The sequence below is a fragment of the Anopheles cruzii genome, chromosome 2 (genome assembly GCF_943734635.1).
Source record: "Anopheles cruzii chromosome 2, idAnoCruzAS_RS32_06, whole genome shotgun sequence".
Classification (NCBI taxonomy): domain Eukaryota; kingdom Metazoa; phylum Arthropoda; class Insecta; order Diptera; family Culicidae; genus Anopheles; species Anopheles cruzii.
The window spans coordinates 3,384,581-3,404,821 of record NC_069144.1 but is presented as its reverse complement, the minus strand read 5'-3'; the positions used below and the strand labels follow the sequence as shown (position 1 = coordinate 3,404,821).

Here is a 20,241-nt window from a genome sequence, read left to right as displayed (position 1 = left end):
AATTTAAATAAACATTACTTTTCGACGTAAAAATCGTACTAAAACTGTACTAACTCAAAGTGCGCCCATCGTTTCATCGACTATCGACGAAGCGCTATCGCGGGCTGTCAAACCATCGCAGTGTGCCGCATTTTCGTTTCAAGCGTCGTTGGTGCTAACTCAAGTTTTTCTTAACCAAACTATTTCGAAGATGCCGAGAAAGAAGAAGCATAGCTCAACGGCGAGCGAGTCGTCCGATTCGGATTCTGGTCCAGATGATGTAAGTCACTAAACGTTAGCATCAAGTCGTTCGGCGATAATGGTGTTCGTTTTTTCACCTAATGCTTCCAGCGCACTCCAGTGAAGAAAGCAAAATCATCAACGGATGGCGCACAAAAGGGCCCAGATGGCGAGGAGTATTTTGCGCTCGATAAAAACCGACGGATTGCAGTGCGAGATTTCAAAGGGAAACAATACGTGGACATTCGCGAGTTTTACGAAAAGGACGGAAAGCAGATGCCCGGCAAGAAGGGGATCAGCCTTTCGGTGGTACAGTGGAAGAAGGTGCTCGAGTACGCGGAGCAAATCAACGGGAAGCTGCAGGATTCTTGAGCATACTGCGACTGTGTCATCGTGGCGACCAATTCTAAGAATGCATGGTCGTTGTGTTTCGTTAATAAATTAATATATTTCCTGCATGTGCCAGCAGGTGTCTGAACATGGTTTCACATTAAATTACACATGTACGTGCTACGGTCAATATACAGACAATGCACTGGAATATCAGCCTTTTAACCCCTACGTTGCATAGCCTATAATTGAAGAAGGTGCACATTTGCCTCACGATCAGGATCATCAACATCCGTCACCACTCCGGAGCGTGGGGGTCCGATGCACAATTAGTCGATCGTCCATCGCGAGTACATCGCCACCAAACCGCAGACGATCAGTATGACCACGAACGGAGACCACGTTTTGAGGAAACCGCGCAGCCCAACGAAGCGGCCCCTGAAGAACATCCAGAACGCCAATACCACCATATTCCAGCTGTTATACTCCTTGTAACGCATCAGTGACAACGCGAGACCGACGTGCGAGTGGCAGTTATCGCAGAACAGATTGTGCATCCTGGCCCCGTACGTGACCGATGCTTTGATCACCGATTCGTCCCATTTTTGCGTCCCACCGAGGACGTGCATCGGGTGCAACTGCAGGTAGCGTGTGGGACGCCCGAATCCCATATTGTCTTCCGAGACAAAGTACGGCCCCGCGAAATCACGTATCACACCATTGGACATTGCAATTCCGATGTGACCTATGAATGGGAAGAACCAGGACAACACAGGAATCGGTGTCCAAACGATGCAGAAAGGGTATTTGTCGTCGGCAAAGTTGATTGGGGGTATGGCCATCTCGGAGGAAGTGTCGCTGTGCAAAGACATACTACCTGCGCGACGGTCCCTCCTTGGTTTCCGTAGGTGCGCTAAATCGATGCCCCGTGAACCATAATTGTTGATCAGGTAAAGTTTTAGTCAGCAAGTAGAGAATAATGTCTTTTTCGTTACCTCTGCTCGACAGGTTTGAAATTCAGCAACTCCTTCCAAAAAAGTTACAACAAATCTTTGTTTTGTTTTTAAACGATGACACTTCGCAGGCGATTACAATCCGCTATAATTATAGCGGTTTGCTTTGACACTTCAAACTGCACAGCTGATTGCCGAGGCCCGGAGAACTGGTGGCTGGTGGTGTGTTGTGATGATTTGTTGACCATGGTAAGTGTTGTCTGTCCAAGTAAATTGGTTGGATCTGATTGATTTTCGTTTTCCACCTCTTTTCCCTTCTTGCAGGATCAAGACGACATAGCTGTAACCCCGGAAAGCTCTCGGCCTGGATCGGATAAGAAGCCAAGGACGGTTGTGGCAAAAGGGCCTTCGGCGGACAACGAGTGGACCGGGATACGACACGTTCCTAGGTTCATCGGTGGAAATACATGAGGTTAAACTAACTAAATCCATTTCGATTTTCTTTCGAAATCGTTGTAATTATAGGAATCATAAGAGAACAACGCCAAAGATACTTCGCACTTCAGGTTTTTATTTTTGGATTCCGTAGGTAGCGTCTGAATTTATCTTCATAGTCTTCATAAGTATAGGAACGGTCGTACATTTCTAACACCGAATGTATTGCTTTTAAAACCGGGATATTTTGGTTCAGCATTGTAGATTTAGTTTTGGAAAAATTTGTCCAAGTACATTGTTTAATAAATTTCCAATCAAAAAAGTAATCTATGGTGCATGTAAAAAGACTATCCCCCCTTTTCTTTTTTTTGTTAATTCTAACACCAATTCTTTCATCAACGTAACTTTTCATCTCGACTACGAGATTCTCCAAACTTTCCCGATTTAGCGTAGCTCTAAAGTATATTCTGGTCAAATCGTCTTTACGTTTAATTGGCAACAGTTCAGCCACTGTGCTGCCAGATGCTGTGGCTGTTGCTGCTGCTGATGTTGCTGTGGATTTCCCCCCGGATGATGCTTCTGGTGCGTGAAATGATGATGCCCCGGATGGTGTCCGAGATGGAGCGCCAGACCGCCCTGCTGCCGCCTTGTGGGCCGCGCTCTTGCCACCAGTCTTAAGATCGATCAGCATAGTGCCATCATAGGAATGATCCATTTCCGTTGCCAACTTCGCGAGCCCCTTTTTTTGCAGCGCGTCGCTCGTGTGCCTTGGCCGCATGATTCGCTGCACCTTCTCCGTCTTCTGCTCCTTTCTGGGCCTTCCTCGACGACGTTTTACGACGGTACAACCATCCTCGCCTTCGCCCTGGGGCGCTGTCACATTGATGGGTTCTACGCGCTCGCCCAGTGTGGACAACAACTGGACGGTCAGGTCCCGGATCTGCGCTTTAACTCCACTCTTCGTTCCCTTTACAAAGTCATACAGCTTTTCAGCTGCCTCCCTGGCCACGTTTAGGCGTGGAGAACTTTCCCGAGACTCCACTTTGTCCTCCTCTGTCGTCATCTGATGATTGCTAGCCGGGACCGCGTTTTCCGTGGCCGCATCATCACTTTCGAACACAACACATACCATTTCTATTTCTTCCTCCCTCTCTGGACTTTCTGGTGGGGATCTGGCCATTTGTGGGCTCATTGCGAAGACGACCGTCTCTTCGATATAAGCATTCATTTTTTCGCTTCGCGGTTTTTCCCACTAGCGTCAGTTTGGCGGGAATTTGAATAAATCCGATATAAAGTCCAAGAGTGCTTGTTGTTTCTCTTTGGCCGCTTTCCTAGCTCAGATTAATGCTACGCGGCACTCAAATACGTTTTGACCTGTTGCTTCGAGTAATTTGCGTAGTTCGAATTGTTTGCTGCGTTGTGTTGGGTTCACATCACACAAATCAGGGTAATCTAAAACCGCTTTCAATATTTCGAAACCAGTGAATCGCATTAAATCGTTCGTTCGTAAATCGTTCACCAAATACAACTGTCATCACCCATGATTATTATCGTATTAACGAAAGAAAACAGTACACGAAACACGATCACGATTGTTGTATTAAGAGTTGTTTGTAGCTAAACAATTGGCTTGGCAATCATCTGTACAGTTTGAAGTGTCAAAGCAAACCACTATAATTATAGCGGATTGTAATCGTCTTCGAAGTGTCATTGTTTAAAAACAAAACAAAGATTTGTTGTACCTTTTTTGGAAAGAGTTGCTGAATTTCAAACCTGTCGAGCAAAGGTAACGAAAAAGACATTTTTCTCTACTTGCTGACTTAAACTTTACCTGATCAACAATTATGGTTCAAGGGGCATCGATTTAGCGCACCTACGGAAACCAAGGAGGGACCGTCGCGTAGGTAGTATGTCTTTGCACAGCGACACTTCCTCCGAGATGGCCATACCCCCAATCAACTTTGCCGACGACAAGTACCCTTTCTGCATCGTTTGGACACCGATCCCTGTGTTGTCCTGGTTCTTCCCGTTCATAGGTCACATCGGAATTGCAATGTCCAATGGTGTGATACGTGATTTCGCGGGGCCGTACTTTGTCTCGGAAGACAATATGGGATTCGGGCGGCCCACACGCTACCTGCAGTTGCACCCGATGCACGTCCTCGGTGGGACGCAAAAATGGGACGAATCGGTGATCAAAGCATCGGTCACGTACGGGGCCAGGATGCACAATCTGTTCTGCGATAACTGCCACTCGCACGTCGGTCTAGCGTTGTCGCTGATGCGTTACAAGGAGTATAACAGCTGGAATATGGTGGTATTGGCGTTCTGGATGTTCTTCAGGGGCCGCTTCGTTGGGTGCGCGGTTTCCTCAAAACGTGGTCTCCGTTCGTGGTCATACTGATCGTCTGCGGTTTGGTGGCGATGTACTCGCGATGGACGATCGACTAATTGTGCATCGGACCCCCACGCTCCGGAGTGGTGACGGATGTTGATGATCCTGATCGTGAGGCAAATGTGCACCTTCTTCAATTATAGGCTATGCAACGTAGGGGTTAAAAGGCTGATATTCCAGTGCATTGTCTGCATATTGACCGTAGCACGTACATGTGTAATTTAATGTGAAACCATGTTCAGACACCTGCTGGCACATGCAGGAAATATATTAATTTATTAACGAAACACAACGACCATGCATTCTTAGAATTGGTCGCCACGATGACACAGTCGCAGTATGCTCAAGAATCCTGCAGCTTCCCGTTGATTTGCTCCGCGTACTCGAGCACCTTCTTCCACTGTACCACCGAAAGGCTGATCCCCTTCTTGCCGGGCATCTGCTTTCCGTCCTTTTCGTAAAACTCGCGAATGTCCACATCCTGGATCCAGTTTTGATTGAGTTTAAAACGATTGCTTCTCAATTATTCAAATTTACCAAAAGTCGCTTCTTTTAATTTTTGAAAACAGTTTAATTTAACAATTAAAAGTTGATATTAATCCTCTAAGGTGATTCATATTTCGTAGAGTCACGAGACTTGCACGCCGACATCCCACCACCGGGTACAGCCCTTTCGTAAACTGATCGTACGCATAGCTGGATCGTGCTTTGCATACTAATGTATCGTCCACGATTAGTGCGACGATAAATAATAGTTCACCCACTCGCGGTCCGAAAAACAAGGGCCCGAGTTGCATTGCTGATGAATACTTTGATGAATTATCAATTCATCACTACAATCCAAGGGGACACGGTCGGCATATCGTGGAGGTCAAGTTTGTAGACGCCATTCATTGTTATAATTTTGCACATCCTCTGTAACCCACAGAACACCGACGGCTGAAGAAAAGACCTTCAGTAGAGCACGATCGCGTTATTTCCATCATGGTGCGACAGCTATAAGGATGGTCTCCAAGCCGTCTCGGCACGGATTTCTGGCAAAGGTTGGCCGGCTCTTCGTTGTGCGGAATTTTTGATTAACTAACCAAACGAAATATCGTTCTTGCAAACACGCTACAATCACGAGACCAGTACCTTTTTTGATACGGTAGCGTCACCAAGAGTGGAGTGGGTCTGTTGCGTATCCACGACGGCCTTTTACGATCGTGAGCGATCGTTCAGTGGTCAACGAAGAGCCTCGTTGTTTTCAGTACCATGCACCGTTCAAGCCGCATATTAATCAGGAAGATTGATTTTGTTTCAACTTGCACAAAATCCTTCGACAGCGTTCTTCCGAATGCCGCCGGTTTGCCTTCATTGACCACCTAGCGGGGCAGGTGAAATATAAAAAGTCTTGTCTACACCCAGAAGCATTGTCAGTCGTCGTCGACAGCTAAGATGAATCGATACATCGCACTCGTAGTTTTGCTCGTGGCAGCGGTTGCCGCAGAAGCACCTTACCCACCATCCGGATGGCGCCCGGAAGGAGCACAGTTTCGGCTGCCAACGGAGTACGTGGCGCCTCTTCTAGTGTTCCCACCGCAGCAAAGTGTAGTTGAGCTGCAATTTACGCGGGAGAATATTCAGTTCGCTGGCCAGCAGGTTTCGGAGGAGTCACAGCCGACCACAGCCACAACACCGGCTCCAAGAACAACAACGACGACACAAGCGAATGAATACGTTCCGCCGGCTTTAGCAACTACAACGGCTCAGGTGAGAGTTTGCAGCCTGAGACAACTATAAAGGGGAATAAAATATTGTTTCTTGCTTGATCAGCCCAACTTGGATCCACTGAAGGTACAAGGCTTGCCATCGGATCAGCCGAAGGACTTCCAGCAGCGTGCCAGACTTCGCCAGCAGTCGGCAAATCAAGTGCCATCAAACTTTGGCCAGCGTCGGACCGGTGTCTTCCCGATCAGTGGTCAGTTGCGTGCTTTTCCAGCGGCGCCTTCAACATTCTCGCGACAGCAGGTAGCGCAACCCCAGACGCCGGTGCCGCAGCAGCCACGACAGTCGGTTCCCGCCGAATCGTACGGTCCACCGGAACAGGAGGAACAGGTACCGGAAGAGCCATCCGTAACGACCCAGGCGACCGACGCTGCGCAGGATAATGGTGACGGAAGTGTCAACGAAGACGAGTATGAAGATGATGCCGGCCGTACGGTGGTGGCTATCGCCAACGGTGTTTCCGGCCAGTACTACATTCTGTCTCCGGATAACACCCTGCAGCGCGTGATGTATACTGCCTCCCAAACGGATGATGATCGTTTGGTAAACGGGTTTTCCGCCCAGCTGAAGTACTCGCCTGTCGAACCGATCAGTGATCCTGTGTACGGTTACGACGAGCAAGGCCAGTTGGTTCGAATCTACAAGAAGTAGAATCTACGAGCTCTCGTTATTCGGATTTTTTTAGTGTATTTCTTTGTTGGCAAAATATAATTTATGATTGGCTTTGGACTGCGAATAAATCAATTGTTAATGGTTCTCCCAAAAGGCGATTTGTTTGAAAAAATTAGCCAGTTGCTATAAAATCCCTTTCCGGCTATTATAGGACCACTGAACTCCGAACCTAGAGACTTTAAACGCAGTAGTACGTCAACGCAATAACCAAAACAAAACTCGCGCATGGTTTTTGACTTTTGCCGGCTTTCCCGTGGATTCGACGTAAATTGGTAGCACGATGGAGCAACAGAGTGATCCCCCGAAAAAAGCTCTTTCCGACGAGGAGCGCCTCGAGCTGGCGGCTCAGCTCGACCAGGATCTGGATGCGTTTATTAGCTCGTTGGAGAAAAAACGCTACACCGAAGGATGGCCGGAAGATCGCTGGGAGGAGGAAATGGCCAAGCATCCGTTCTTCATGAACAAGTCACCGGAACCGGGCGAAGCGCTGAGTCCGCTGATGGAAGGTCTGCAGCAGCTAAAGTACGATCCGCTCGAAAACACCGAACAAGAGTTGGCCGATACCTACAAAGAGGACGGGAAGTTCTACATGCAGCACCGCAAGTTTCGTATGGCAGTGCTCAGCTACACGGAGGCGCTACGGTACAAGGTTGGTGACGCCGGGTACAAGGCAGTACTGTACAACAATCGAAGCGCCGCCAATTTCATGCTAAAGAACTACCGATCATCCCTGCAAGACGCTCAGAAGGCGCTGGAGTTGAAGCCTGACTACGATAAGGCGCGGTGGCGGGCTGCCCAGTGTGCATCGGCCATGGATCGCTTTGAGCTGTGCGCCGAAATTTGTGATACCATTTTGCAGGCCGACCCTTCCAACGGTCCAGCGATCGAATTGCGCAAAACATGTGCCGCCCGTAAAGTGGCACAAGAAAGGGACGCACGGAAGGCGGCGCGCCAGGAAAGGGAAAAGGAGGTCCGACTGCAGCGAACGCGAGACGAGCTTACGAAACGTTCGGTGAAGTTTGAAGAACACGATGCACTCATCGACGAGCGGAAACTACGTCCCCGGCTTGCACCGCTCGAGGATTTCATGGTTTCCAGCAATAGCGACGGTGTGCTGCACTGGCCCGTCGTTTTCTGCTACCCGGAGTTTCACACTACCGACTTTCAGCAACAGCTGTCGGAAGACACCACGTAAGGATTGCGGCGATTCGCCGGACCACAGCAGACCGTGTAAAACCCTTTCCCTTTTTGCAGTATGTACGCCGTCCTGGAGCAACTGTTCGAGCAGCCACTTGAATGCGATCGAGAGCGAGTGTATCGGGCAGAACATGTGGCCGTTTACTACGAAAACAGAATACTGGGCCGTGCCTACTTGGTCGATGCGAACAAAACGATCCAACAAATCGTGGCGGAGAAAACTTTCCTCGTTTTTCAAGGCACACTTACATTTTATATCCTCGTACGTGGCTCGCCCCACGAGCAATCGTTTGTCAGCCAAACAAGGATACCATTGAAAATAGAGCTTTGATGTCGTTGTCGTTCCAATAAAAGTATCACCAACATTTAAGATCCTTCCACGACGGAGTTTTCGGAATATTTCTCGTCAGTTCAACTTTTCGCAAAACAAATCCCCGGAGGTTCATTGATAATTAGTGAATTACACAATTTTTGCTTTTATTCATAGTTTTTTTGTTGGTTTTTTGTTGTAATATGTAATATATATATATATGCGCTTCAAGATTTACTTCGAAGAAACTTCTAATCAAAAGTAACAATAAAATTGAAAAATCGGTGCATTCTTAAAAAAGATCACAACGCGATGCCGGCAAATGATTCAACAAAAAATGAATGGTGGATAGATGAAGAAACGGGATGATGTGAGGTCGGGTGTTTTGCTGTGTAAATGAATTCCACTATTCCATGAAAACAGAAAATGTCATGCAAAACTCGGTGGATTTTGGGTGAAGTGCCCTTCGACATTCTTGACGGGAAATAGAGACACAATGCGGGTGACAAAAATGGATCTAAATGTGTATAAATAACGGAGAAACATTACGCAGACAGTAGACTAGAGAAAATGATGATCGATAGTAACGTGGTGGTGGTGGTTGGGTGAAATTTCACAGCATCTTCTTGACGACTTTCCAATTGTTTTGCGATCGCCTACTTCTCCCGTCTCGATGTTGGAAAAGTGTGTTTCATTAAGGAGAGTTTTCCACTTTCTCTCGCATTTTTCTCCCATTTCTAGTGGTTCCTATGTGTGTTCGACTTCGAAGACGAAACATTTCAGATCGATCTTGTTCGTTTATTCGTGTTTCTTTCTCCAATATGGGTTTGTAGTGTGTGTAAAAAGGTATTCGGTTTCGGTCGTTTTGTTTGCACAGTTTGAAAATGTAATCAAACAGATTTTTCTTGTTTCGATTGTTCTTTGTAGGTTTTTTGTTGCTCTTGTTTGATATCTCGTCGTGTATTTTTTTGCACACCAAAAAAATTTGTTCTAAATACGTGCTTTGTTCTATTTGCGGACTTTCTTGTGGGGGGGGTATAATATATTGTGTGTGGTAGAGTCTTTCGCATGTTTTTAATTGTGTGTTCCGCAGTTCCAGGCTTTCCACCTTTCCCTTCCCCCTTTCTATATCGTACTATCACGCTTCGTTTTGGATTCTTCGTTCCACTTTTCGTGTGTTTGTAGCTCAAAATGGCTTGCAGAAAAAATACTACAAAATTTACAACAACGAATTCCTGTTCCCACCACTCACTTAGAGAGTGTCGCTCTTGTCGCGCACCGTTTCGTGTCCGGTTCCTCTCAAACAATACGTTAAGTTTCAGGTATTATTATGCCTCGTTTTGCGTCAAGACATCGTTTATCGCTTCTTGAGTCGCTGAACCGTAGACCGTCAACACTCCGTAGATTGTTGTTCAAGAGTACTGTGTGCTTTGGTCACCTTGCCTGTTCCTGTTGTGACTACTGCCCATTCTGCCCTCCCCGTTGTCCCCCTGTGCGTCGTGCTAGCTACGCGCTCTGAGTGTCCTCTCCGTTCCCGTTTGTTGGTTGTGTCTTCTCTCGTGTGTGTTTGTTGTTGGTTGTGTGTTTTTGGATGCTTTTACATTTTAACGTTTAATATAAAATATCACAATGGTACATTTTTCTCGCCACCTCGCCTTCAAGAGCGTGTTCTCAAGTGTTTTCACAAAAATATATTTTAATATGCTTTAGTACGCTCCCTTCGGAAGAAACACGGGCCACACGGGCGCAGGGGGCAGCTTCTGCCGCGTCGTCCCGTTCAGTGTGTAAGCGAAGACTTTGGCTTCTCTCTCTCCTTCTCTCCCTATCTCCTTATGTCTGGGTTTTGCCCTGGTCGATCAATATCGCCAGCAAAGTAAGTTTAAAATTTCGCTAGGCGTGTTACGAGAGTTGACTAAAACGCACACACATTGCTGTGAGTCTCGCGTGCTGTTGCTGGATGCTGCTACATCCGCCGCTTGTCAACCCGCTTCTTTTTGTAATGGCTTTCACGCCGAAGGTTGCTGCTGCTTGACATTTTGGCAACATCCCCACGGTTTGTGCGCTATAATAAATCGGGAGCCTTGTTTCATTTTCCAATGAACATATTCTGTTTAACGTACGCTCCGTTCCCAATGTTCCATTTGTTCAACTGGAAACAGATCCCATAGTCCCACAATATGCTCTAGCCAATGAGATCAACAAAAATGTGAGTTATGCCTCTAGATTACAACCCAGTTCAACCGCGTTGTCCCGCTATTGCGGACAACACGCTTCTGAACGAACTGTTTCCGGACGCCCTTGGGTTCTGAAGAATGTCATCGTCAAAAAGCTACGCCTGAGAGTGTCAACGTTTTTTTCTTTACAGATTTGCCCATAAACGTTGCTCGACTTTAGCTCCATAGCCTAACTAACGCGTACTTGTGACGACAACACTTCGTCGTACGCTGTTCTGTGTTCAGTGGCCCTCAAAAGGTTGGGTTTTTGGGTTGATTTAATAACGATTTGTGAAAACTTGTTACGCTTCTTTCTGTTGCACCGGCGGGAGGCTCCGAAAAGCGACAGACTGTGGTGCTGGTGCTCCGTTTATAAGCTCCAGCAGCAATAGCATTCTTTTCGCTATTGTGTGTTTGTTCGCCGTTCTGGCACCTGTAAATGTATTATTGGAGATATCTTACGCTTGTCTGTTGTGGATGTAAAACACATCTTTGCTTTCGTAGCGGATCTCCCGCTTCCAGCGTCGACGGTAAAAAACAACCGATCGGAGCGCCGAAGAGCGAGGACACACACAAGTCCTGTACACGCGCGGCGCACACGCACTTCAGACACACACACACACACCTCTTAAGATCTGTGCTGCTTCCTTCGTTGCAGCTCAGCTTTGTTTTTCATTGTTCGAAACTTTTGTAACCTTTTTTCAGTGCATCGTGGTGGAAAGTTAAGTAAACGAATGTGTCCGAATCCATTCCACAACACGCCCTCCTTCCTCGCTCGCTTTTGACTCTGTTTTTCCCCTTATCACAACGGACCCTCTACCCCCTTGGCGGGGACACAGTGTGCACAGTCAATTTGCACGTGCCGCCTCAGAGAAAGAGGTTCCGAGTAGTAGCCCTCCACTGAGAAAAGTTTAGCGATCTTTTCGTATTTGGCTAATTCTGTTCATTTTCTGCGCTCCGGTTCCCATCACGCTCCGAGGGTCTCTCAACATTCTAATCGTTTTGAATGCCAACTATTGTTGATAGTTTTCTGGTGAATGGGAAACATAGTAACTCAAACGCTTTCCAAAACTTAATTCTACTTTTGTGACCTGGCCCACCGGGAGTTTCGACCGAAGACCGGAACCCGAACTGTATTCGAGATCGTCTCCTCTCTTCCGTCTATCTGCTGGGGACCGAAGTATCGATTCAAAAGGTACGGCGGCGGTGGCGGAGGCGATGGTATCGCGGGCCAGCCACCCCGGCGGGGGGAGCTTCTCTGATGCTGTGTTTTGTAACAAGGACTTTTTTCCAGCCTCAAATCGATCATCGAGCGCTTCCTTAGTGGTGTGTGTGCGCACCGAAAATGACCAGAGTTTGCTGTAAAACTGTGCTGATTCACGCGCGTCGATTTGATTATTGATCTGCTTCGCTTCCGTCGTCGGTTTCTTCTAGCCCTCTCTTTTAACGGATACTATATATTAAGGTAGTAGCTGTTTGTGTGTTGTTGTGTTGTTTCATCGTAGTATTTTAAGCGCAAAACACGATTGATTATTATATTCGTATATTGAAATGGTGCTTTTCATTTATATAAATCCTTGCCCGCTACCAACAGCGCGTTACGAATGGGCACACAGAATGGAGAAACTCTCGAAGCATCTCGAACAACAGCGATGTGGATCCACGCCGTTCCCACTAGCGCCGTTCCGAGGTTTTGGAGTCGGTTTGAGATTTGTAAAATTGAGTAAATGACCGCTCGTTTGGAATGGAACATATTCATCGACTATGGGACTTACGTTTTGATGCAGCTTTTTGAATGTTAAATTAATTTAAGGGGGGTTCTTCCTAATTATTATTCAGATTTCGTGTGTGAGTTTTGTTCTCCGCTTCGAGCTTTCTCCATCTGCGCACGCGCGCGCCCCCGACAAAGATAGACGATTAGTATTAAATCCGTATTCGTATTCGTAACATTTAATATTTAGTAGCGTGTAATAATTATTACAAGTTCATTTCTTCTTTTTTACCGTGACAACAATTTGTTTCGCCAGAGCGCGCACACACCGAGAAAACACATTTATTACTGTTATCCCGCCTTTTCTTTTTAGTAGTTTACGAAAGGAAAGTACATTAACAAAAAAAAGTACGAAAGTTACTCATTCTCATCCAACGACGATCGTTTCTCGGTTGCTGTTCTGCTCGGTCGGAGCTATCACCATCATCACCGGGTTTTTCCGGTATCAGGTTTAATAATTATGTGGCAGCCCGTCGTGTGTCAAGGAGCAGCTCTTTCTCGGTCGGTTGGTTTGTTTCCTTATGGTTGAACTAACTTGCTCTCTCTCTCGCCCTCGCTATAGCCCTCTAATACTTTTCTTCTTCTTGTGTTACTAATCGCACGAGAACATTGCATAACCAATTTTCTTGAATTATATCATCACAGTGTATCGGTTTTTTTCGACTTCGTGGTACTGCGCTGTTCAGTTGCCGCTGTTACGCATTGTGTATCACATGTTTCGCCAGCAGCGTCGGGCAATGGAGACTTTGCGCGCTGTTCTATTCCTAAGCTTCGTCTTTCCGTTAATTTCCCTACCCTGTTGTCTTCTGTGTGCTGATGGATGATGTTTCCTGTTATGTGTGTGTCATTCGTTTCGATACGCGATAAAAAGCTTCATGTTTTAGTTCTGGGATTTCAATACGCATTTCCTTCGACAATCCGCGAACGACATCGTATCGTGTGTGTGTCGTTGGTTGGCTCTGCCCACCCGTTTGAAACGTTTTGCTCTTTTGTCCGTAAGAAATTGTTCGCCAGTTTGTTTTGCTTAAAAAAATACGCGTTTTTCACGCACTATTCAACAAATGGGAAACAACATGCAAAACATTCGGTGTTCGGTGCCGTGTCGTTAGACGGTTTTTGTTTGATTTTTTCTAAGACAAAGGAGAAATACTGGTACCTATTACGCGCCATCATCATCATCATCATTCTCCTCCATTTTCTCTTTCCGGCTTCTGCTCTTCGGAAAGCCCACTGGATTCTGGATTGTGGTGTACATATTTCGTAGAGAGATACATCGGGGATATTACTAGAAAGACAACACTCGGTTTGTTGTTTGCCTACTAATCGTAAAATGGAGTCCCACCAGATCGATGTGGATTTGTCGTGTGTTTTGTGTTCCTGCCCATTTGCGCCCCAGTGTGCGCATATATTACGGATGAATCATAAACATAAAGGACGATGGCGCTTAGGAGCCCACCTAACGCCCCGCGTTAGAGAGATTGTGCTTCGGATTCACATCATAGACCAATGATGAAGAGCCCCTAGGGTTCTATCTCTCTGTTAATTTTCCTCCAAAAACAAGAGGCAAGCGGTTTACTAAGGATTTAGTGGAACATTGTTATGAAAGCTGGCCCCCCGTGACTCTGATGAAACCAGCAGCGGCCTTACGAGGGCTCGGCCGAAGATATTGCCCAGCACAAATAAGGAACTAAAGAAAATGCGCTGTGTCTTCGTCAAACTCATGAGCCGGGCGGTAAGGTGTTTGTCAAGCGCATACAACATCTTCTCCCGCCGTTTGGATGCTATTTGCTCGACCGACCGTGTGTTCTAATGCTTAAGTCCTATCTACGGCGTCGTGTACGCGGGCGAGCGCAAGCCCATTCGCGCGTACAAACGCTACAAAGCAGCAGAGTGTATCGGTATCTGTTGCTTGGCCGTTCGTAGGGTTTGTTGTTTGGTGGGATAGATTCGTTATCAGATGGCATCCTGACGTCGTCGTCGTCGTCGCAGTGATTTAGTTCTCTAGCAATAGGCTTTTAATGGGTTTAAATTAGCTCCGAACGACCGTGCGGTTTAACCGGAAGGGCGGACGTTGAGAAAAACGGGCGACAAAACGCTCGCTTCACAAACTCTCTAACTCCAGCAGTCTTTTGATGATGCGCCTAGCCCACAGCCACATTTCAGTTTCGGTTCGCCCTTTTCTCGGACAGGAGAACTGTTGAACTGTTTCCCCCGTTTTCACCCCCGCCCGATCTCGAGTCCATAATAAATGGACCGACGAGTCGAAGGTGGTGATAGTAGCTTCTAATGGTGGATCACATTTCCTGCCGGCGATGGACTCATTTGTAACCCCGTCGTATGTATGCCAGCACGCCACTCTTTCGCTTCTTCATTAACGTCTCTGTTGTCCAATTTAAAACTGGCCAACGGGCAACGATAAATACACTTCCCCATCATACTAACCCAAAGTGCCAACGGAATTAGCTGACCGCGCTTATCTATGACCGCTACACGGAGGGGGATAATAATTTGGCGATCTTTAAATTTGAAATTGCACTGGTTTTTTTTTAAGTTAGAATTCCTATAACCGATACAAAAGCAATCAATCGCAGCCCGCGTCTACGCGGTTATCGGGTGCCTGCGGCGTGCCGGGGGACTTGCGTTTATCGCGCACGAGAGGCAAGCACGAAAACGGAAAAGTACTAATAATTTAACATACATTTCGCTCAGGACTCTCGCTCGCACTGACTCCGGAGCGCAGAGCAATACCGGAACGCGGGACACGCGATTCGAGTCGATCACAGTTCGTTAGAAGGCAATATGTGTGTATTGTTGTTGTTGTGTTTGGTAATAATTTCTCTGTACGTTTTGATACATTTCTCTCCACGCGCGTCGTCGTTTGCTAGCAAAACGCATATGTTTTGCATGTTGCGCACCGTCGACTGGAGAAAATGGATTAAAATCAGGAAATGGGAGGAAATAATTGGCTTCAGTGTGCGGCGGGCTCCCAAAAGATCCGCGGGCGGCGCCCAATAATGGTAGAGAGATTGTAAATGCTTCCCCCGGTGCTTCTTCGATAAGGTTCCCTGTCTGTGTTCCTACTACATCCTCGCGGCCCAATCGCCCCCAGCTGACTAGACTTTTGCGAGCGGTGGTGTTAGTGTTGTTGTGGTCATGTTACTTTCACCTAGGCAACGTACCCTAATTAGTCACAGAATCGGCGGCCCGCGGGGTTGTTGCTTGTAGAACGACAAGCATCCCACGAAGCCCACGAGAACTGTGTGCGCGGCGCACCAACGAGGCCAACACAAACGAGTGTTGGAAAATGATCCGTTTTGGCCGTTTTGGGTTCCTCCTCTGTGTGTGCGTTCTATTTTCGTTTCCAGAACACACATCTAAAATAGAAATTATCCATCCATCGTCGGCGCGGGTTTCCATTTCCTTTCTCTCTCTCTCTCTCTTTTTTTTAATCTATCAACAAAAACAGGTACACGCTTATTAGTTGGTTGGAACAGGGGGGTAAAGATTCTTCCTCTTTTGCGACCCACATCCGGTCCGGATGCGGTCTGTGTGTGTGAAGGAATGTATCGGTTAACTATTGGGGATTTGTTTTCGATTCCTCTACGGTCGGTTAGTGGGATTTTCGGGGGGACTGGCTAATAAATGTCACAAGTTCGCTCGTGACGGTGTAAAATTAGCCCAAAAAGAGATTCTGTGGCGGCAAACGTTGTGCACAACCCAACGCAAACGGGGCTGTCGTTTTCCGGATTCCGGAAAACGCTAAACCTTCTGCTATAAATCCCATATCCTTCGCCCCGAAACGGAGCAGAATAATGGGGCATTTACTAGCTCGAAGGATCGCCCTGCTGATACCGTGTGCCGGGGACAAACGCTGATGCGCAACGTGCCGCTGGCCAGAGCGTTGTAAGAGAGCGTGAAAAATGAATAGAAAACATGACACCGAGCGGCGATCATTAATCTGCTGTTTCTGTTTTGGCGCACACAATAAGGCAAATTCGTTTCTCTGGCGTCTCGTCGCGCAAATGCTTTCCACTTAAAACAATCAGCTTTTTTCTTTCCTCTCGTTTGCTTTTGAACTCTGGTTCTTGTTCTGTTTGTTTGAGTTTGCCTCCCTTTTTTGCTTTGGTGGGGACACGTCGATCGTTCCCCCAGAAACCTACCTCTTCCTTCCTTTTTCGCGAGTGTTTGTGGTTGACACATCTTCAATTCTGTTCCTTTCGTCGTTTTTGGTTATCCTCGTAGAAATTTGAATGAGCTTTCGTTTCAATAAATCGTGTGGCTATCACTCTGTCTATTCTAGATAGGCGCAAGACAAAACGGTGCGCGTGTGTGCAAAACAAAAAGGAAAAACACAAATTTATCTTTTAATCCGCAAAAAACTTCTCCGCTTCTTTCGTACTCTAAGATACTATAATAGTGTAGTGAAGAAAAAGATGAAAAAACGTCTGCTTAATTCAATAAGGAGTGCGCCATCCCACCATCGGGTGGCGATCTTTTCGATCGCGGTTCACGGGGTACACTTCGGGAATCCGGTATTTGAGGGGGCAACGACGTAGTGCAGATTAGCTACCTCTTCCACTTTGCCCCGCTTGTTAATTTCTTGTCCGATTTTCGTGTAACAAATCGTGGTTTTCATTGTGCATGAAAAAGAAAAAACTAATAAGATTCAAAAGGCTGGTTGTTACTCTGGCCGGTTGCTGAACCGTTCTCTCTCTCTCTCTCTCTGTCGACTAACAATAAAGCACACCGGATGGTGGTGGTACATGTGATTAATTATAGTGTGTTAATATTAGGAAGATAAACTAACCTTGCTTTCTCTCTCCGATCGCGTTCGTGTGATCGTGTCCGGCCGGGCCCGTGGTGGAGCGATTTACTGCTGAACCGGCGGTACGACCGGAGCCGCCTGAGCTTGCGGTGGCGGCGGGGCCGTAGCGGCCGGATACGGGTAGTACGCAGCGGTGGCCGCCGTGATCGGGTACGACGCCTGATACTGCAGGCCTCCGGTCGGATCGAAGCTGGTGAATCCGGCCGGAGCTGCCGTCGGCATGGTTTGGCCGGCAGCAGCGGCCGCCGCAGCAGCCGCCGCCAGCTGCGGGTACTGGTTCGGAGCGGCCGGGCCACCCGGGTAGCTGTTGTTGTACTGCTTCGGTGGGTACGAGCGGCCATTGTTTGGCTTCGGTGTACCGTCCATGTTGTACTGCTGGCCAGCGTTCGGATTGTAGCGACCGCCCGGCTGCGACTGCTGCATACCACCCAGGGCACCCTGATGGGCCGCCTTGTTCTGATAGTAGCGCATTCCGCCACCCGGAGCAGCAGCAGCAGCCGCAGCGGCCGCAGCCCCTCCAGCGAACAGTGCCGTGTAGTCATCGTACTGACCCGGATAAATGTTTTTCGGGTGGTACGCACGCAGCTGCGCCTGTGCCGGCTCGTACATCTGCTGGCCCGGGGCACCGCCGGCGCCCTGCGGAGACTGCGGCGAATGAGACTGGTAACCACCGGGGCCCATCATCGGATTCGGTTTGTTCCAGTTGTTCTCCCCGCGGTACATGCCACCATCGCGGAACTTGTTCGGTGGGCCACCGAACTTGTTACCCATCATACCGCCGCCATTCTGCATGCCACCCATGTACTTGGGCGGTCCACCGAATCCGCCACCGCCGTTGAACGGTGGCCGACGCTGGTAACTGCTCATTCCGCCGTTGCTACCGTAGCTACCGCGCGTCGAGTAGCGCTGGCGGCCTCCCTTGCCGCCCGGTGCCGACTTGGCCATCTCGATCAGCTCCACCGTCGGCTGCTGGCCCGCTTCCTCCAGCACCGACAGCAGCTCCCGTGCCTGGCGTCCGTTGTTTGGTGTGAAGAAAGTGTACGCCGTGCCGTATTGCGAGCAGCGCCCCGTGCGCCCAATGCGATGGATATAGTCTTCCGACGAGTTCGGGTAGTCGAAGTTGATCACGTACTTTACGTCCTCCACGTCAAGCCCACGCGCCGCGACGTCCGTGGCCACCAGGATCGTGCTCTTGCCGTGGCGGAAGTCCTGCAGCACGTAGTCCCGCTCCGATTGGCTCTTGTCACCGTGGATCGACGTGGCTCCGTACCCATCGCGCACGATGTTCTTCAACAGATCCTCCACCTTCTTTTTCGTCTCGACGAAAATGATGATCTTGTTCGAGGCGTCCGTACTGGCAATTTCCTTCAGCAGCTTCAGCAGCTTGCTTTCCTTTTCGTTCTCTTCGCACACGTCCACGATCTGGTGGATGTTGTGGTTGGCGGCCAGACTCAGCGACCCGATGTTGATCTGGATGTAGTCACGCAGGAAGTCCTCCGCCAGCGTTTGCACTTCCTTCGGCCAGGTAGCCGACCACATCAGCACCTGCCGGTCGGGACGAATCTGCTCGACGATCTTGCGAATTTGCGGCTCAAAGCCCATGTCGAGCATTCGATCCGCTTCGTCCAGCACGAGGTACGTGCAGCGGCGCAGGTTCGTGATGCCACGTTCCAGGAAATCGATCAGTCGTCCCGGCGTGGCGATGACCACCTCTACACCGCGCTCCAAGTCACGCACCTTATCGGGGTAGGGAAAGGGTAAAAAGATATAAGACTCTCTGCGCCGTATGGCAATTCGCTTCTGGGGAGAAACTCACCTGTGGTCCCTTCAGTGCACCGCCAAAGATGCAAGTGTAGCGAATGTTGGGCTTCGAGTGAGTGCCAAAGTCACGCACCACCGTCTGGATCTGTTGCGCCAGTTCGCGCGTCGGTGCCAGCACGAGCACGATCGGTCCTTCGCCGCGCGAAAGGGGCTTCTGGTGCGAAATGTGCACCAAACCGGGCAGCATGTAAGCGAGCGTCTTGCCCGAACCCGTCTGTGCGATACCGACCATGTCGCGGCCACTCAGCGCAATCGGCCAACCCTGCGACTGGATGGCGGTCGGGCGCGGGAAGCCCTGCTTTTTGATCTCGTTCATCACGTACTCCGGGAAGTTACCTTCCTCGAAGTTCTGGCACGGGTGCGGCACATTGTTGCCCATCACCGTCACCTGCGTCTGCTCGCGGAATGTCTGCACCTCCTCGGTCGACCGGGCCATCACGCTCGGGTGGGGCACGTAAAAGTCCTTCTGGAACGGTTCCAGCGTATCCCACATCGGTTTCATCAGCGTCTGGCCCGGGTACTTGGCCTTCAGCGACTGAATCTTGGACCGATCCGTCGAGTTGCCGAACCCGTTGTAGTCCGAGCGCGGCCCGTACCCATTCCGGTTGCCCATACCACCGTAGCCAGCTCCCATGCCGAGTCCCATGCCGTTCATGCTCCCGTTGTGGTACTTCTTCGGACCACCGAACGTATCGAACGGTTTGTCGTCACCGTACGGCTTACCGACGCTGCCCGGTCCGTACATTTTCGGGCCACCGAAATCCTTCTTCGGCATCATCCCGGGCTGGCCACCGAATGTGCGCGGGCCACCGAACTTGTTAAAGCCACCGGGACCGGCACCGTTCATACCGCCGTTTTGCTGGTACATCGGTTTCGGTCCCCCGAACGCGTTCGCATTGAACGGCGGAATCGAGGGGGGACCCGGTTTGTTCATAAAGTGTGGCGGTTTGGTGCCCGGCTGGCCGACGTAGAAATCGGTCTTCTCGGGCCGCGGACCCCGGAAACCGCCCTGATGTGGTGGCTGAGCTGTACCTTGGAACTGCATTTTCTACCCTTCTGCTCTCTGTTTCTCTTCGCTCAATCAATAAGTGTGAGCGCTGCGCCGGAAATTGCCGTTGGGTGGGGATCTGTGTCGAACGGCCTACTGTAGAGTAATGGCCGTTGCGTGCGCAATCGATTTTCGTCGAGAAAACTAGTGCCGTGGGTGCTCTGCTTTGGGGCCGACTTAGTGGACTGTAAAGTTTCTTTTTCTTTTTATCGTGTTTTTCCACCTCGCACGGTCTCTGCGCTTCTCTGCAACTAAACACTGCAATGGCGATGAGACGGCCCCGGA

The 20,241-nt window shown here is 48.9% G+C and overlaps 6 protein-coding genes across 6 annotated transcripts; 4 read left to right on the top strand and 2 right to left on the bottom strand.

The window, feature by feature from the left end:
- Positions 1–147: 147 nt before the first annotated feature.
- On the top strand, positions 148–697 carry LOC128277902 (RNA polymerase II transcriptional coactivator). Its single transcript, XM_053016505.1, has 2 exons — positions 148–259; positions 331–697. The coding sequence occupies exons 1-2, from the start codon at positions 191–193 to the stop codon at positions 589–591; spliced, it is 330 nt and encodes a 109-aa protein (XP_052872465.1). The 5' UTR covers positions 148–190; the 3' UTR covers positions 592–697.
- LOC128277901 (transmembrane protein 222-like) lies at positions 678–1,603 on the bottom strand. The gene is made up of 2 exons (XM_053016504.1): positions 1,545–1,603; positions 678–1,462 (listed from the first exon to the last, which is right to left on the bottom strand). The coding sequence occupies exon 2, from the start codon at positions 1,419–1,421 to the stop codon at positions 879–881; it is 543 nt and encodes a 180-aa protein (XP_052872464.1). The 5' UTR covers positions 1,422–1,462; positions 1,545–1,603; the 3' UTR covers positions 678–878.
- A 2,195-nt stretch (positions 1,604–3,798) lies between these two features.
- On the top strand, positions 3,799–4,614 carry LOC128267551 (transmembrane protein 222-like). The gene is given in 2 exon segments (XM_053004417.1): positions 3,799–4,297; positions 4,300–4,614. Coding segments are annotated over 2 exon segments (540 nt in total). The 5' UTR covers positions 3,799–3,846; the 3' UTR covers positions 4,389–4,614.
- Positions 4,615–5,769: 1,155 nt separating this feature from the next.
- On the top strand, positions 5,770–6,750 carry LOC128268119 (uncharacterized). Its single transcript, XM_053005139.1, has 2 exons — positions 5,770–6,084; positions 6,148–6,750. The coding sequence occupies exons 1-2, from the start codon at positions 5,770–5,772 to the stop codon at positions 6,748–6,750; spliced, it is 918 nt and encodes a 305-aa protein (XP_052861099.1).
- A 301-nt stretch (positions 6,751–7,051) lies between these two features.
- Positions 7,052–8,358, top strand: LOC128267638 (DNA polymerase interacting tetratricopeptide repeat-containing, protein of 47 kDa). The gene is made up of 2 exons (XM_053004523.1): positions 7,052–7,962; positions 8,026–8,358. Exons 1-2 carry the CDS (start codon positions 7,052–7,054, stop codon positions 8,297–8,299), a joined length of 1,185 nt encoding a protein of 394 aa, XP_052860483.1. The 3' UTR covers positions 8,300–8,358.
- An 8,774-nt stretch (positions 8,359–17,132) lies between these two features.
- On the bottom strand, positions 17,133–19,953 carry LOC128267868 (uncharacterized). Its single transcript, XM_053004817.1, has 2 exons — positions 18,904–19,953; positions 17,133–18,824 (listed from the first exon to the last, which is right to left on the bottom strand). Exons 1-2 carry the CDS (start codon positions 19,951–19,953, stop codon positions 17,133–17,135), a joined length of 2,742 nt encoding a protein of 913 aa, XP_052860777.1.
- Positions 19,954–20,241: the final 288 nt, after the last annotated feature.

What these genes read in the sequence shown, in the direction of transcription:
- LOC128277902 (XM_053016505.1), top strand. Translation starts at nt 191, where the DNA reads ATGCCGAGAAAGAAGAAGCATAGCTCAACGGCGAGCGAGTCGTCCGAT. An exon ending in CGGATTCTGGTCCAGATGAT is followed by an intron (nt 260 to 330) that starts GTAAGTCACTAA and finishes TAATGCTTCCAG; the next exon opens with CGCACTCCAGTGAAGAAAGC.
- LOC128277901 (XM_053016504.1), bottom strand. Translation starts at nt 1,421, where the DNA reads ATGTCTTTGCACAGCGACACTTCCTCCGAGATGGCCATACCCCCAATC.
- LOC128268119 (XM_053005139.1), top strand. Translation starts at nt 5,770, where the DNA reads ATGAATCGATACATCGCACTCGTAGTTTTGCTCGTGGCAGCGGTTGCC. An exon ending in TAGCAACTACAACGGCTCAG is followed by an intron (nt 6,085 to 6,147) that starts GTGAGAGTTTGC and finishes TTGCTTGATCAG; the next exon opens with CCCAACTTGGATCCACTGAA.
- LOC128267638 (XM_053004523.1), top strand. Translation starts at nt 7,052, where the DNA reads ATGGAGCAACAGAGTGATCCCCCGAAAAAAGCTCTTTCCGACGAGGAG. An exon ending in CAGCTGTCGGAAGACACCAC is followed by an intron (nt 7,963 to 8,025) that starts GTAAGGATTGCG and finishes CCCTTTTTGCAG; the next exon opens with TATGTACGCCGTCCTGGAGC.
- LOC128267868 (XM_053004817.1), bottom strand. Translation starts at nt 19,953, where the DNA reads ATGCAGTTCCAAGGTACAGCTCAGCCACCACATCAGGGCGGTTTCCGG. An exon ending in GTGCACTGAAGGGACCACAG is followed by an intron (nt 18,825 to 18,903) that starts GTGAGTTTCTCC and finishes TACCCCGATAAG; the next exon opens with GTGCGTGACTTGGAGCGCGG.